At 51.9% G+C, this 14062-nt stretch overlaps 1 protein-coding gene across 3 annotated transcripts; it reads left to right on the plus strand.

Annotated features, from left to right (window-relative positions):
- The first annotated feature begins 1058 nt into the window (after positions 1-1058).
- On the plus strand, positions 1059-12207 carry GSDMB (gasdermin B). 3 transcript variants are annotated; one of them, XM_040640681.1, is made up of 3 exons: positions 1059-1254; positions 3779-4029; positions 8069-8385. In XM_040640681.1, the coding sequence occupies exons 2-3, from the start codon at positions 3793-3795 to the stop codon at positions 8243-8245; spliced, it is 414 nt and encodes a 137-aa protein (XP_040496615.1). In that variant the 5' UTR covers positions 1059-1254; positions 3779-3792; the 3' UTR covers positions 8246-8385. The 3 variants fall into 3 exon arrangements, with proteins under 3 accessions (XP_040496615.1, XP_040496616.1, XP_040496617.1); XM_040640682.1 differs by having other exon boundaries at positions 1059-1236; XM_040640683.1 differs by lacking the exon at positions 1059-1254 and adding an exon at positions 11799-12207 and having other exon boundaries at positions 3837-4029; positions 8069-8156.
- The last annotated feature ends 1855 nt before the right edge of the window (positions 12208-14062 follow it).

The raw sequence follows: 14062 nt of genomic DNA on the forward strand, positions 1-14062 counted from the left end.
CATTTGCCTGAGGCATGGTGGTGATTATAGGATGGGAGGCTGGGGTGGGGGGCGGTTAGAGCTCCTGGGTTAGCGTGAAGGGTGGAGAGGGGTTGAAGAGGCCTGTGAGTCGTCGTTAGCTTGGGTCCAGTTCGACACTGCCTTGTGCGGTGGTGTGAGGGCTGTGGGGAAACTGGGACACGTGGTGAGTGGTAGAGCCCTTCTCAGCCTCCACCTGGTAACCTCCCCATGCAGACCAGAGCTGGTGCAGGGCCACTTGTGTGGCATGTACCTGTGGGGCTCTGGGGCCACCCCCAAATGGGGCACATGGACCACAGAATAGTCCCTGCCCAAGCGGGATAGCGGAAGGAGTCAGGAATGACCTGCGGGCACTGTCTCCCCAGCCTGGGGGCGGGAGATGTGGGGCAGGAGCCTGAGAGGAGCCGCCTTTCTCCCCTTCCCAGTCTGACCAGGGTCTGTGTTACTTTTGAAAAGGTGTGGGTGTCCGTGCCCCCTCCCAGGGCCCTGAGGGAGGAGGGGAGGTCATTGGTCCCGTTTCCTGCCTCCTGGTTCCCCCGCTGTATCACCCCATGTATCATAGGGAACTTTCACCTCAAAATCTTTGTAAGCAATGTGTGAATAGGATTTTTACTCCCTTTGTACAGTATTCTGAGAAACGCAAATAAAGGACAATGTGTTCCTGTTTCCCCTGAGTCTGGCCTCGGCTTCCTGGAGGGCCCCGGGGGAGGGGGCAGGGGCAGTGTGGGAGCATCGGGGACCCTCTGCCTGGATGGCGGGAGGGGCTCTGGGGCTGCGGCTCTTCCTGCTGCCCTCGCCCGCTGAGCAAGCCTGAGGGGCTGGGAGGGAACTGGCAGAGGCAGCAGCCGGCCAGAGGGCAGAATTCTGCTCGTGACTTGCCTGGCTGTTCCTCTGAACTTACACCTCTGGTCTCCTGAGGCCGCGCTGGCAGAGGATGGCTCGTGCGTGGCCAGGGAGGGGTCAGTGACTTCGTGAATGAAGCCGGAGTCCCGAGGGGTCCCAGTCCTTTCCTCGGGGTGCTTTCCCTCCGTTCTCACTTCTCTTCCCTCAGTGCTCCTTCCCTGGGACGCTGCCTTTCCTCCTGTCCTTTCCAGTCTTCGGGGGAATCTGTGCCTCCTCTCCTCTCGTTTAGGCCCCACAGGGCCAGGAAAGGAGGGAGTCCTTTGGTGAAGGAACGCGGATCTTTGGGGTTCTGGGCCTTTCACTCTGCAGGATCAGGTGCTGTTCCTGAGACAGGTGTGAAGTCCCGGGGGGAAGGAGGAGCCGCCCAGGGCCGTCTGGGCCCCTCTCTGGCTCTGGGCCCGCCTCAGTGTCCTTGGAGTGGGTGCTGGGAAGGGTGCAGGGTCTTTGCCCACGTCCACCGGGTGAGGCCCACGCAGCGCCGGGAGGAGCAGTGCAGCCCCTGGGCCCGGTGCTGGGGGTGGGGTGCCCTGGGAGCTCCCGTGGAGTTGCGGGGGTGCGGTCAGGCTGAGGCCGGTGCGCATCGACAACAACCGGGGTTCTCACCCTGCTCCGCCGCTTAGCAGCCTTGAGGCCTTCCCTCCCCGAGCTTCGGTTTCTCCCTCCGTGTAGCAGGATAATCCGTGTCGGGGCTGTCGTGAGGATTAGCACCTGGGAGACACTTGGTACGAGGTCACCACGTCAGCACGAGTTCTGGGGTTACTGCCGCGATCACGTCCTTAAATGTTGCTTGCGGGGCGGGCTGGGGGGCAGAAGACAGGCCAGGCTCAGTCAGGTGGTAATCCCCGAGGGCTGAGGGGTGGGGGCCACAAGCTTCTCCCTGGGGAAGGAGCTGGGTCGAGAGGGCCGGCGCAGGCATCTCCCTGAGGGGGCCACGGGCAGCGCGTGGCGGGGGAGGCCGAGTCCTTGCCGGCCGCTCCTTGCGTTCCCCGTCTGCAGCACTGCCCACCGCAGCGTGGCCCTCGGTAGCGGGTTCCAGCTCGATCGCTCTCCTCGTGTCCCGGGCACAGCCACAGCCGTTGCCTGCTGGCATTTGGGTGGCACGGCCCAGGATGGCCCCTTCCGCCCCGTTCTCTGGCCCACACTCACCTCAAAGACGGACCGGGTGAATATACAGATATCTCTCTGACCTGCTCCCTGAGTCCAAGAAGAGGGAAGCGTTTCTTACCTCTGGACTTGCCTACCTCCGGCCCAGCCAGAATGTGGCTTATCTGAAGGCCTGAGAGGTGGGGCCCCCAGCCCTGCCCAGCTTTCCAGTTCTTTCAGTTCCCTTCCTGGGGCTCCCTGCCACACAGTGGCCAGCACCCGTGCAGAGATCTTACAGAGCGGATTCTCACAGCTGCCATGCCTGGTGAGCCACTGAGGTGCGTGGCCCCTGGGATGGGCCTGGGGGTCCTAGGCACCGTCTTTCTGGGCACCCGGAAGAATTCCTGGGCTGGGAGTGAGCTGAGAGCTGGCCACTGAGATGGGGGCAGGGCCGGAGAGGCGAGCATGGGTGCCTGGGCCAGCTGGAAGGAACTTAGAGGAAGGTGGTCAGAGGTAGGATGGGGAGGCGGAGCCCAGAAAGCTTGTGAGGGGAGTCCTGGCCCCAGGAGGAAAGCAGAGGAGCCTGAAGAAAGGGAAACATCTCCAGAGGAAGGAGTCGCAGAGGGCCGGAAGGGGAGAGAAAGAGAAGGATTTGGCAGGGCACCTGGGGGGCTCAGTCAGTTAAGCATCTGACTCTTGATTTTGGCTCAGGTCACAATCTCAGGGTTGTGAGATTGAACCCTGAGTCAGGCTCCGCACTGAGCAGGGAGTCTGCTTGGGATTCTCTCTCTCCCTCTCCCTTTGCTTCTCTCTCTCTCAAATAAATAAATAAAAGAGAGAGAGAGAGAGAGAGAAGGATTTGGAGGTAGGAGCACCTGAAGGGTCCCGTGTGGTGGGGACGAAGAGCTGCTCTGAGTAGAAACAGGGATGGACCAGCTGCATGTGTCAGGTTGCCCTGGTAACGGACCTATGGAGGGTCCCGCAGGGGAGCTAGAGAGGTACAAGGGCCAACTGTAGACCAGGAGTGGGTGAAGGGGAGAGTGGGTGGGGGAGATGCCCCAGGTAGGGTTTTGGGATTCATTTTATTTTACCCAGAATAAGGGGACCCTTCAGAGGCTGACCAGTAACTGAGGAGACAGGACCATGGGAGTGGGGGGGGGTATGCAGGGCACCCACCCCCAAGCCACTCTTACACTCCATCCTTTCTCTCTTGTTTCCTTCTGAGGCCGACTTACCACTGTCTCATTGGGAAGTGGTTGGTAGGAGCACCCATCCCACTGCCTTGCAGAATACAGCAAGGGAGGGAGTCCCAGAAGTACTCATTGGGGTTGGCAACCGAGGTCTGGCGGCCATGCCCCTCATCTCTTCCTGGGTCCTCTTTTCATCAACACCGGCGGCGGGGGGGGGGCTCTGGCTGGAAGATGGTGGGCTTGCCTTCCTATCCCTCAGGCCCCTCTGAGCAAAGGGGCAACTCAGCCATGGGAGATGCAGAAATTAGGTCTCACTCTCCTTTCCATTTGGGGTAATCACTGCTCCATCTTTCCTCCGGAAAGGTTCTATAAAGGACAGAAGGGAATCTAGCATTTGCAATGGTCACCCTCCTTAGTGTGTAGTGAACACCTTACCTTCCAGAAACGGGGAAGGCAAATAATTCCAAGTCCTCATTGTTCTAGAACTTTTGGATCTTCATTGACCCCAGGCTGCCAAAGGTAGATTTAAAAACCTGAACCAATATCCCCCTCTCCCAAAATGATATTGGCTTCTTTTTCTCCAGTTGGTCAAGGCACAATGCCCAGCATATCTGAGGAAATCACGAGAGTTGTGGTCCAAGAGGTGGATGTTGGAGGGGATATGATTGCTGTCAGAAGAATCCTTGACGCTGACAGATTTCACCGCTGCTCTCTGGTGAGGGGGAAGAGAAATTTCTGGGGACACCAGTACCACGGGCCAGACCTCACCCTGGAGGATGTACTGGAGAGAAGGGAGGGTGAAGGGCTACTTGATATGCTGGCTCTGGGCCCCAAGGTCAGTATGAGGGGGTAAGAGATGGCCAGCCCGGACGCTTCGCCCACTCCTGCTGTACCACGCTGTCAGCTCTCCACTGCAGGCAGTCAACAAACAATTTTATGTACTAGAGCCTGTATGCACGTGTCCATACGCCTCAGTTTAAGAGATGCACAAAAGATGTTGGAATTTAAATAAAAACTTGAAAAAAATGCACAAAAGACAATGCACACACACGAAAATGCGTGGGGAGAAAAGGAACGGGGGAAGTGGACATTTATTTTTATTGGAAATTATTCCTAAATTGTCTTCCTTTCTCATGTTTTCCCTTTGTAAATAATTCACTTTTAAATTAGCTGAGGTCTTCTGGTGTGTTGCTATGTTTATGATTTAGACAGATAAATAAACGGAGGCAGTTTGCTTAGTGGTTAAGAAAGGACGCAGGCCTTAGAGCCGAGGGCACCTGGTTTCTAAGCCTGGCTCTGCCTCTTACCAGCTCGCTGACCGCTGGACAAGTTGCTTTCTCCCTCTAAGTCTGTTTCCTCATCTGCCAACTCGAGAAGACTGTTGCAGAAATCAGGTGGGCTAGGTTAGGTAAATCATTTATCACAGCGGCTGTGCAGAAGGAGCCTCCAGTCGAAGTCCAGCCCCGTCGTTCTGCTCTTGGCTGTTAGCCCTGCTGTTCCCCGGAGGTCGTGACTGAGCAGGTGACCAGAACTCCCTAAGGGCTTGCGGGATTTATAGAGGAGTCCATTCCATGCCCCTGCCTCCGCATTCAGTTTTTTGGATTTCAGAAGCCCCAGGGTAAGTGCTGTTGAACCCTCACCGGGAGACTCCTTTCTCGCACCTCAGGGTGAGGACTTTTCCGGCTCAGATGTCTTTGCTACAGCCCATCTAGGTCTCCCCGAGAGACGGGAAAGAACCTAAACAGTACCACTGTCCAGTTTTAGAACACCTGCCACGTGCCGGGCACCGCCGTTCTGTCGCCAGGAGCAGGGCCCAGGTTACCTGGAGGCGGTGGGCCTTTCCACAAGTGGAGTTTCGTTAAGCAAGCAAGGGGCTTCAGGCAAATTGCAAGATTATCATTTTTCAAAGACTCTTGAGTTCATTCTCTGAGAAGCAAACTGCCAAGAGCGAATTTACTAAAAGCTGGTTCTCAAAAAAAGTTTGCTAAATGACCAGTTCATTGAAAACAGAAAAAAAACTTTAAACTAGGATTAGGGTGTTTTGCCATTATCATATTACTCTCCAGGGACAGGGCAAAGCGTTAAATAGAAAAAAAAATCCGACTCGGTTAACTTCCTTTAAGGGAAAGTCTGTCTGTTTGCATAAAAAATTCAGAGGCAGAGGTGAAACCAAACTTAAACAAACAAAACTTACAAATGAAGTGGATTGGTAATTTGATTTGATTTTCAGCAACTTGGCCTGCTTCCTTTTCAAATGGATTTTTTATTTTTTTTCACTCTATGGCGCTGAAGGTATGGTTAAAGTATGCATTGGGTTTTATTTTGTTTTGTTTTGTTTTCCTGTTAACTAAAGTCCACATACTTCACTCTGATTATCTTGGTTCTTACCTAATATCCTTTTTCTGTTCCAAGATCTCATCCACGATACTACATTACCTTTAGTTATCTTATCTCCCGAGGCTTCTCTTGGCTCTGACAATTTCTCAGGCTGCCCTTATTTTTGATGACCTTGACGGTTTTGGGGAGTACCGGTCAGGCATATTGTAGGATGCTTGTCTGTTGGAATTTGCTTGATGTTTTTTTTTCTCACGGCTCGACTGAGGTAATGGGTTTGGGGAGGGAGACCGTGGAGGTAAAGTGCCATTCGCACTGCATCGCAGCAAGGGGACGTGCTGTCAACATGACTTATCGCTGCTGGTATTGACCTTGGTCACCTGGCGGATGTGGTGTTTATCAAGTTTCTCTCCTGTAAAATTAGTCTTTTTTCACCCTTCTCCGTACTATCCTGTTTTTGTGCATAAGGTTTCATTTTTCTTTCCTCTTGGACAAAGTACGTGCAGACTTTCACATGGCTCAAGAAACAGATGGGCCCGGACGTTAGGGTCACACATGTAGGACTGATATGAGGCGCTCTTGCCAGTTCTGCCACGGTTCCACCAGTTCCAAAATGCATTTTGCTATGGAGATCCAGCCCTGCGCCCCCCCCTCCCCCCCCAGCAGTAGAAGCTCTTCCCCCTCTGTAGGCTCACATCTGGGAGGTCTGAGAGAAGGGCACTCGGCCTGGCAGCATGACCTTTACCCTTCCCTTTCCAGAGAACTCCAAAGGCTGAGTTCCCAACTTCTGGACATGGCAGACTCAAAGGGAACGTTGACAGTGAAGTTACCCAAAGAATTAACAATCGCAGGGGCCTTCTGCGGGTCCCACAAGCAGAGAGTCAAGATATTGGAGACCCGGATACCCCAGCAATATCTGGATTCCCTTGAGCATGGGGAGGCTGGAGTCGGGCAGCATGGGGAGGAAGAGGGGGAAGGCCCATTTTGGGCACTGAGGGCATCTGAGGGGGAGGTATCCTGGCTGGTGCAGCCCCTCATGCCCCTTCCCAACACTCCCCGAGCCCGCTCCTCACTCAGGCCTGCCCTCCTCTTCCCCTTCCAGAAGTTCTTCCTGGATCAGCCTCCAGGAAACCTTCTGAGACCCCCAACTCACTCGCATCCCGCTACCCTCCAGGGTGATTGATTCTTCTGACTTGGACCCAGCCTGCTGGTTTCAAGAGGCCACTCTGCTTTGCTCTCCTCGTGAGATGCCCACATCTGGGTTTTGTGCAGCCTCAGTCGGCCTTGTGGGAGCTATGCCCCCTCCGTCGAGTAGGAACCGCTCGCGACCGGGCGGGACTGGCTTTACTAACCTCTCTGCGTTTATCCCCTGCGCGCGGTCGGTGCTCAGTAAGACAGCCAGACAGCCGGAGCGAAGTGCAGTGAAATCAAGGCACCCTGCGCAGAACGTTCACCGCACAGAAAGCGCCACCACCCACCCCGCCAGGGTGGCGCTAACAAGTGTCTCAGAGGTTCTGATGGCGGAGGACATGGTGCTTCCAGGGACTTACGGGGACATCACCAGCCTTCCCCCTCAGCAGGGATTTTGTTGTTGGCGTGGGTGTTTTCTTTCCGTGCTGAAGTTGTCGGAAAGTGTGGGGCAGCTCGGGGGAGGGGACGCAGCCTTGCCCCAGGGCTAGCCCTCCTGCAGTGCGCAATGCCTTTTGTGTGCCCTTTTTAGTTAAAAAGTGAAAGACACTGAAGTTTTACTGGGCCTTTGAACGACCCCTCCCTACCATAGTGTTGCTGCTGAGGGGCCTTTGGAGTTTTTCTAAGGGAGCTGAGTTTTTTCTAGAATGCCTGTTGTTGCTAGAATGAGGCTCTGTGGTGTATATATATAGACCTGGGGGGAGGCTATTAGGTAGAGGGGTTAGCAGAGGCAAGGATGCAGGTCTCCTCGAGGGTCTTTCGGGTACAAATTCGGATGATGTTCCATCAGGCTATTTTTATATCCTCATGGAATCAAAGGTGTCTTCTGGAGCCCAAGGCTGTGGACAGTGTGGCCAGGTCCCAGTTGGAGCCCCATCTCAGAGAAGTGGGCGTTAGGACCTGGGAAGATGCCTGTCTCAGTGCCATGGGAAGGGCCCATGCTTTGGACTCATACAGACTAGGGTCTGAATTCCAACTCTACACTTAGTAGCTGTGTGACCCTGGACCATTCACAACCTGTCTCTATGCCTGTCTCAATTTCCAAATGAGAAATGGGTGCAATTCTGCCTACATGGTAGGATTGTGGTGAGAGGGCAGTGAAATGATGTGGGAAGCACCTCGTGCTGGCACACAATCTTCTATAGATGCAAATGAGTTCCCTTCCCACTTCCCACCTCCTTGCCCCCACCGAGGGGACAGTGAACTATGCTGGGGTGCCATGTCCCTTGGGTTTCCAGCGTCAGAGACCCTCAGTCTCAAATAGGAACTAGCTGATGGAGAGGGAGAAATGTCACTGGCTGGTGGGGTTCCTGGGATCCTGAGTTCTAATCCTCCCCCTCCACTCCCTCCAGGAAGCTGAGGGGAAGACTACCTGCTTTGTGGCAAGTGATCCGGAGAACGAGAGCAGACCTGTATCTGGTGGCAGAGACTCCGGAGACGGCACGGAAGGGGCCCTGGCACGGGAACGGCAGTGTACACTGTGGGCTGGATGCACACGAGGCTGGGACCCTGGGAGGCGGGGTCTGTGAGAGAAGCAAGCCTTGGCCCACCCGCCCCAGGTCAGGGGATGCCAGCCCAGACCCCAGGCTCTTAGCTCTTCTTCCAGACCTCCCTGACCAATCTCAACGGCTCCTTGGCCTTTTTAGGCCTTCTCTTCTCACCCCAAGAAAGTGCGTGTGGCATTGCTAAGTCCCTCCGCTGTTACTCTCCTGTGATGCCCTGTTTTCATTTGCTTCTCAGCGTTTCTCACGGTTCATAATTACATGGGGATTTTTTGCTTATTGTCTGCCTCCCTTTCTGAGAGACAGGAAGGCAGGAGCCACAGTGCCTGGAATAAAAAGGTCCTCCATAAACATTTATTGACTCAGCAGTGGAAACAGCATGAGTTTGGGGGTCAGATACGGGTTCATATTTCAGCTCTGCTACTATTTTAGCTGTGAAACTGGCTTACCTACTGATCCTTTTTTTTTTTTTTTTTAGATTTTATTTATTTGACAGAGAAAGAGGGAGAGAGAGAGGGCACATGAGTAGGGGGAGGGGCAGAGAGAAAGGGAGGAACAGATTCCCTGCTGAGCAGGGGGCCCAACTGCCCGCCACCCCAGGACCCTGGGATCCTGACCTGAGCCAAAGTCAGATGCTCATCCCATTGAGCCACCCAGGCGCCCCTGCTAATCTGTTTTGAGCGTCAGTTCTCTCATCTGTAAAAGGGGATTGTTTAGGAGATCTGGCAAGATAATCATGCAAAGCACCTAGGGATTAATCAATATGAGCTCTTTTTTCCTAGCGCCACAGGTCAGTGACCAACCCCCTAAAGGGGTCCGGGGCTATTGAGTAAAGCAGCTCATCTTCCCCAACATGGGGAGAATGAGTAAGCAAGGCCTGGTGGGGGCAGGGTAGGTGGGGCTAGGTTCAGCCAGGCTCTGCGTCAGCCTGGAAGGGCCCTGGTGAGCTTGAAGGTGGAGGGTAGTTCCAGGGAAGGGGGAGGGTTCAGAGCTGGGTAGGAGGACTGAGGCTCCTTGGTCAGACACCCAGGATTCATGACACTAATCCTTCCCTAGCTAGAGGTGTTAATGCCTAGCTCTTCCTGAGTTTGTTTTCATTTTTTGTTTTGGTGAGGGGCAGGGTATGAGGATTGGGGAGAGACATGAAAGAGGAACTTACAGAGACAGAGAAAGAACTTGTCTTTCTGAGAACTGGTTCTCTCGCTCTGGCACTAGTTTAGATATTTGTTTCTTGGGCAACAAAAATCCTTTCCGGAAGGTGAGTGGCTTCTAGGCCTTCTGTTCATCATTCCAGAATGGGTAAGGGTACTGTTTTTTAAAAGAGGATAACAAATGGCCCAGAATTATCGGGTTTTTAGGGTTGAGAATGGAATAGGGGGCACTTAGGGGTGGAAACCGAGGTATGGGCAGGAAAAAACCCTGTCTGTTGCAGAAACAGGTTGGATTGCATGTTGGCCTAGGGTTTCCAGGCTCTGACAACTTTGACTTACTTTGTGTAGGTCAGTATGCCGGGTCCTGGGGTCTCAGCCCTTAAAGAAGGCTGAGAGGCCTGGGAAGCACGATTGAATTAATGTCCAGCTCTCGCATAGCACTGGCTGTGAAAAGATCACTGGACCTGGCAGTCAGAGAGATTCAGGGTCTAGCGGCTCTGCCACTCACGCTCTGTAGCCTCAGAGCCTTGGTTATCCTGACTTTCACATGAGTGGGTTAGACTAGAAGATCCCTGTGATTCTGAATGTGGCTTCCTCTGGAATTTCAGAGTCTTCTCCTGGATCCCCAAAGAGCTGTACTGCTTAAGAGGCCTTGGGAAGGGGTAGAGAGAGGTCTAGATGTGGCAGAAAATTCAAGAAACTTGCAGAAGCTGCAGCATGCACGTTGAATGGCAAGGACTAAATAAGTTTTGATTTCTTGGAGACGGAGAAGAATTTGGGGTTGGTACTAGACTGGGGGTGAGCTGGGAAGATGGAGGTGAGGTTAGCGGGAGGCAATGATGGTGGGTGTCTGGGAAGAAGGATGCTTCAGGAAAAGATTAGAAGAAGGAAAGAGACAGAAAAGTGGTCTCTTGAAGAATGGGGTCTACAGGGTCCTTGTTAATAATGGAGCTCGTTGGCTGGGTAGGTCGAGTTCTTTTTTTTTTTTTTTTTTTTTTTTTTAAGATTTGAGAGAGAGAGAGCATGAACAGGGGAGCAGCAGAGAGAGAGGAAGAAGCAGACTTTGTGCTGAGCAGGGAGCCTGACGAAGGTCTCAATCCCAGGACCTCCAGATCATGACCTGAGTCAAAAGCAGCCGCTTAACTGACTGAGCCGCCCAGGCGCCCCAAGGGTAAATCGAGATCTTAATTGCTGTCTCTACAGGGAAGTCCTTGAGTTGAGAGGATTTCAGAAACATGAAGGAGAAGGAGCAGGACATGGTGAGAGGCCTCTAGGGTCTGGGTGAGAAGGAACAAAGAGATGTGCTAAGCTGCCTCAGAGCGCACTTGCCGCTCTCCGCTAGAGCAGGACTGGTGCTCACCTCCCCGTTTCCTGGCCCTCGGTGTTCGAGGTCCTGATCTCTGGTGACCTATAGATGGTCTAACAGGTCTTCCCATAAGTAGCCTTTTTAAGGCTGCTGGGTTCTTGGTAAAGGCACAGACCGACTCCATCCTGGGTATCCCAGAGGCTTTGATTGGTGGGGAGGGATGTGACTGTACGCTGGTGTGGAGGAATTGCCAAGCAGAGGGGTCTGTGGGGATTCAAATCCTAGGACGAAGGGGGCGCACATTGCCTTTTACATTTTATGCAAGAGAGACCTTCACATTTTAGAACCTGGCCATTTTCCCCAGGCCAGGGACTGGAGGATGCCCCCTCTACCTGCTGGCATAGACTGACGTCCTGCAGGCTGAGAGGGAAGCAGGAACCACAGCAGGAGCCTGCTTGGGATAACTCTCATCTGTCACTGCCAGGGGCCCTCTGGAACCTCCTTCTGCTGCTGGTCCCAGGTCTGATGAGACACTGAAGCCCTGTCCCACTGTGTGCTGCCCCTCTCTGCCAGCCACCCTCTTCACCCTCTTTTTTGCCCCCAGAGCTGTCTGAGGAGCAGAGGAGCAGTGTCTTGGGGCTGAGGCCCTAGGGAAGGGGACCCTGCCCCGGTTGAAGGACCCGGTAAGACAGCCAGGGCTGAGGGCCAGGGTCCCAGTGGAAGTGAATGCCCGTGCTCGCAAGGGACTCAGCAGTCCCAGGGTACAGTCCTCCCTACTTCACAGCTCTCTGTCAACTCACATCCATTCAGCTGGTCTGTGGCAACTCCCTGGAACACTTGGTTTCTAAGACAACTTGGGGCTGGGCTTTCTAGACTGTTGCTAGCCTATGGGCTAGAGATGGAGGGCGGAAAACTGTTAGCCCCAGGATGGCAGTGCCAACATTGATTAGCAGTGCCTGTCACTACGTTGAGAATATGAGGCTTTCCAGGATCTGCAGGAGGAAGTGCCGTAATGGATTACTGCATCTGCCACGGCCCAGGACTAAGAAGGGTGGCCAAGTATTTGCCATTTCTGGCATGTTTCCTTGTTCCTAGCTTTACAGTGTGGTGTGTTTCCTTCCAGGTGGGATCTGTCCTGGAGCAGAACTGGAGCGAGCAGCCCCAGGGTGTGGGCCGGGACCCTGACGCGCGGCTCCTCTGTGTCCTCCATGTTGCTCTCTCCATCCTGCTGCAGCTGGGTGAGAAGCTGACCTAGTGCCTTCCTAACCACATGTTAGCCCTCGAACCATTCTCCCCTCAAACCTCTGGGTGCTCCCCTCCCAGGCCATCCCCGTCCTCCCACCCCCAGTCACTAGCACGGTGTCTTTATAACAAAGAGCCAACTATTCTTCAATACATCGCTTTCCCTACATGATAAAGTCCAAAAATCAGCCTGGATTGTATGCATGGGCTTCTGACTAAAAATGGCAGATTGGTCATATTTTCTCTCCCTCTTGAAACCTCACTAAATAAAGTAAAGCGATAGATGTAAACGCACAGTGGTAAAGAGAATGAGGCAGCAGATAAGAAATTCTGACACATCTTTGGAAACTAGAAGGTAATTAAAGGCATTCAAGCTGGGAGGTGTGGGCCTGAGGGGAGCGGGGAGTGTGGGAGGAGACTGTTGTTCTCTCATTATGAACTTTTTCTCTTTAATATATTTTAAGACAAGGTAATTAAAAGAAATATATGCTTGTCGTAAAGTATTTCAAATATTTCTCAAAGTCAAAGGTGATCTCCCTTCTTCCTCTAATATAACCACTGTTAACATTTTGGGGCTACGTTAACAGTCTTCCTGTGAAGCAGTATCTAAAATGGTAATTTAAACATGAAGCTAGGATGATATAACAAATTTGATTTCTATCTTTGGTACTAGAGTTGTTTTTTCTTCTAGATTGGTAAAAATATTATATGCAACAGGAATTCTCATAAATGCTGTGGGGAGTGAACTGCTTTAGAAAATTGTTTGACGGTATCTATGAAAGCTAAACACGTGCCTATGAGCCACTCCACCTCCTAGGCACATACCCAAGAGAAAGGAGTGCATTGTCTCCACAAGACATGCATATACAAAAACATGAGCCCAAGAGCCCCAAGCTGAACGCTACTCAAATGTCCAACAACGTTAGGATGGGTACATATATTGTGGCGTATTTATGCAAGAGAACAAATTACTGCTCCACATAACAGTATGGATGACTTTCACAGACTCAGTGCTGAGCAAATAAATCCAGACACAAAAGAACGTATTTATGTTTGAGTCCTCTGAGAAGCAGGTGCCAAAGTAGAATTGGATGTGCAAAAGTCTTAAGGGAAGAGCCTGGGAAGAATAAAGGGAGAGGGAGCAGGAATGGAAAGCCTTCGATGCAGGTCTAAAACCCCTGAAGGGAGAAGGAGGGAAGGATTGAGTAGGAAGAGTCTCAGACTGCAGGGCACTTCTGAGAGTCCCTTTGCTCAGACCTGAGCAAGGGTGGTCTACTGGAGGAGTCCCCATCAGGCGGGAGTGGCCAGGCCCTAGTACCCACCCCCATGCTCGGCCTTTGGCTGGAAGCAGTCCAGGGAAGCTCGATCTCAGGAGGGAGATCTACAAGGCAGCAGGTGGGGGTTCTTAGTCAACGGTGCTTCCTGCAGCAGGTTCTCCTGAAGAAAATTCTCCATGGCCACCACAGTACTGTACGATTCCATTATATGAGGCTCAAGAGCAGGAAAACTAAGCATTGGTGGTAGAACTCAAAATAGTGGTTATCTTAGTGGAATAGTCTTAACTGAGAAGAGGCAAGAGGGAATCTTCTGGGGTGCTGGAAATATATAAAGATTCACTGTACTGTCATTTAAGATCAGTATACTTCACTATATTATACATCAATAAAAAATTTTTTAAAAAGTACATAGTGAATAATTCCATGTAAATGAAGTGAAAACCGAGCAAAACTAAATGACAGTGGTAGAAGTCAGAATAGTGGGGACGGTATTGGCTTGGAAGGGGCATGAGGGAATCTTCTGGGGCATTGGAAATATTTTATAACTTGATCGGGATAGTGCTTATGTGGGTGTCCACATGTATACAAATTTAATAAGCCATACATTTAGGATTTGGGCACTTTAAGTTTGTTTCTACCTTCATGTTACTGTAAGGTTTTTTTTTTTTTTTACCTCAATAAGAATTTTAATTTAAAAACATTGCATACACATGAAAACATACTTGAACAAAACAGAAGAATATACAAAATTAAATAAAAATTTCCTCTCAAATCCCTTTACCCTATAACATAGTCCCACTTTCTTTAGTCACTAGACTTAAGTTTTTGTTATTATTTAGTTTTAGTTTTTATTACAATTAAAAATGAT

This window comes from Ursus maritimus, unplaced genomic scaffold (assembly GCF_017311325.1).
Source record: "Ursus maritimus isolate PB19 unplaced genomic scaffold, ASM1731132v1 scaffold_24, whole genome shotgun sequence".
NCBI classification, from domain to species: domain Eukaryota; kingdom Metazoa; phylum Chordata; class Mammalia; order Carnivora; family Ursidae; genus Ursus; species Ursus maritimus.

What these genes read in the sequence shown, in the direction of transcription:
- GSDMB (XM_040640681.1), top strand. Translation starts at nt 3,793, where the DNA reads ATGCCCAGCATATCTGAGGAAATCACGAGAGTTGTGGTCCAAGAGGTG. An exon ending in TGCTGGCTCTGGGCCCCAAG is followed by an intron (nt 4,030 to 8,068) that starts GTCAGTATGAGG and finishes CACTCCCTCCAG; the next exon opens with GAAGCTGAGGGGAAGACTAC.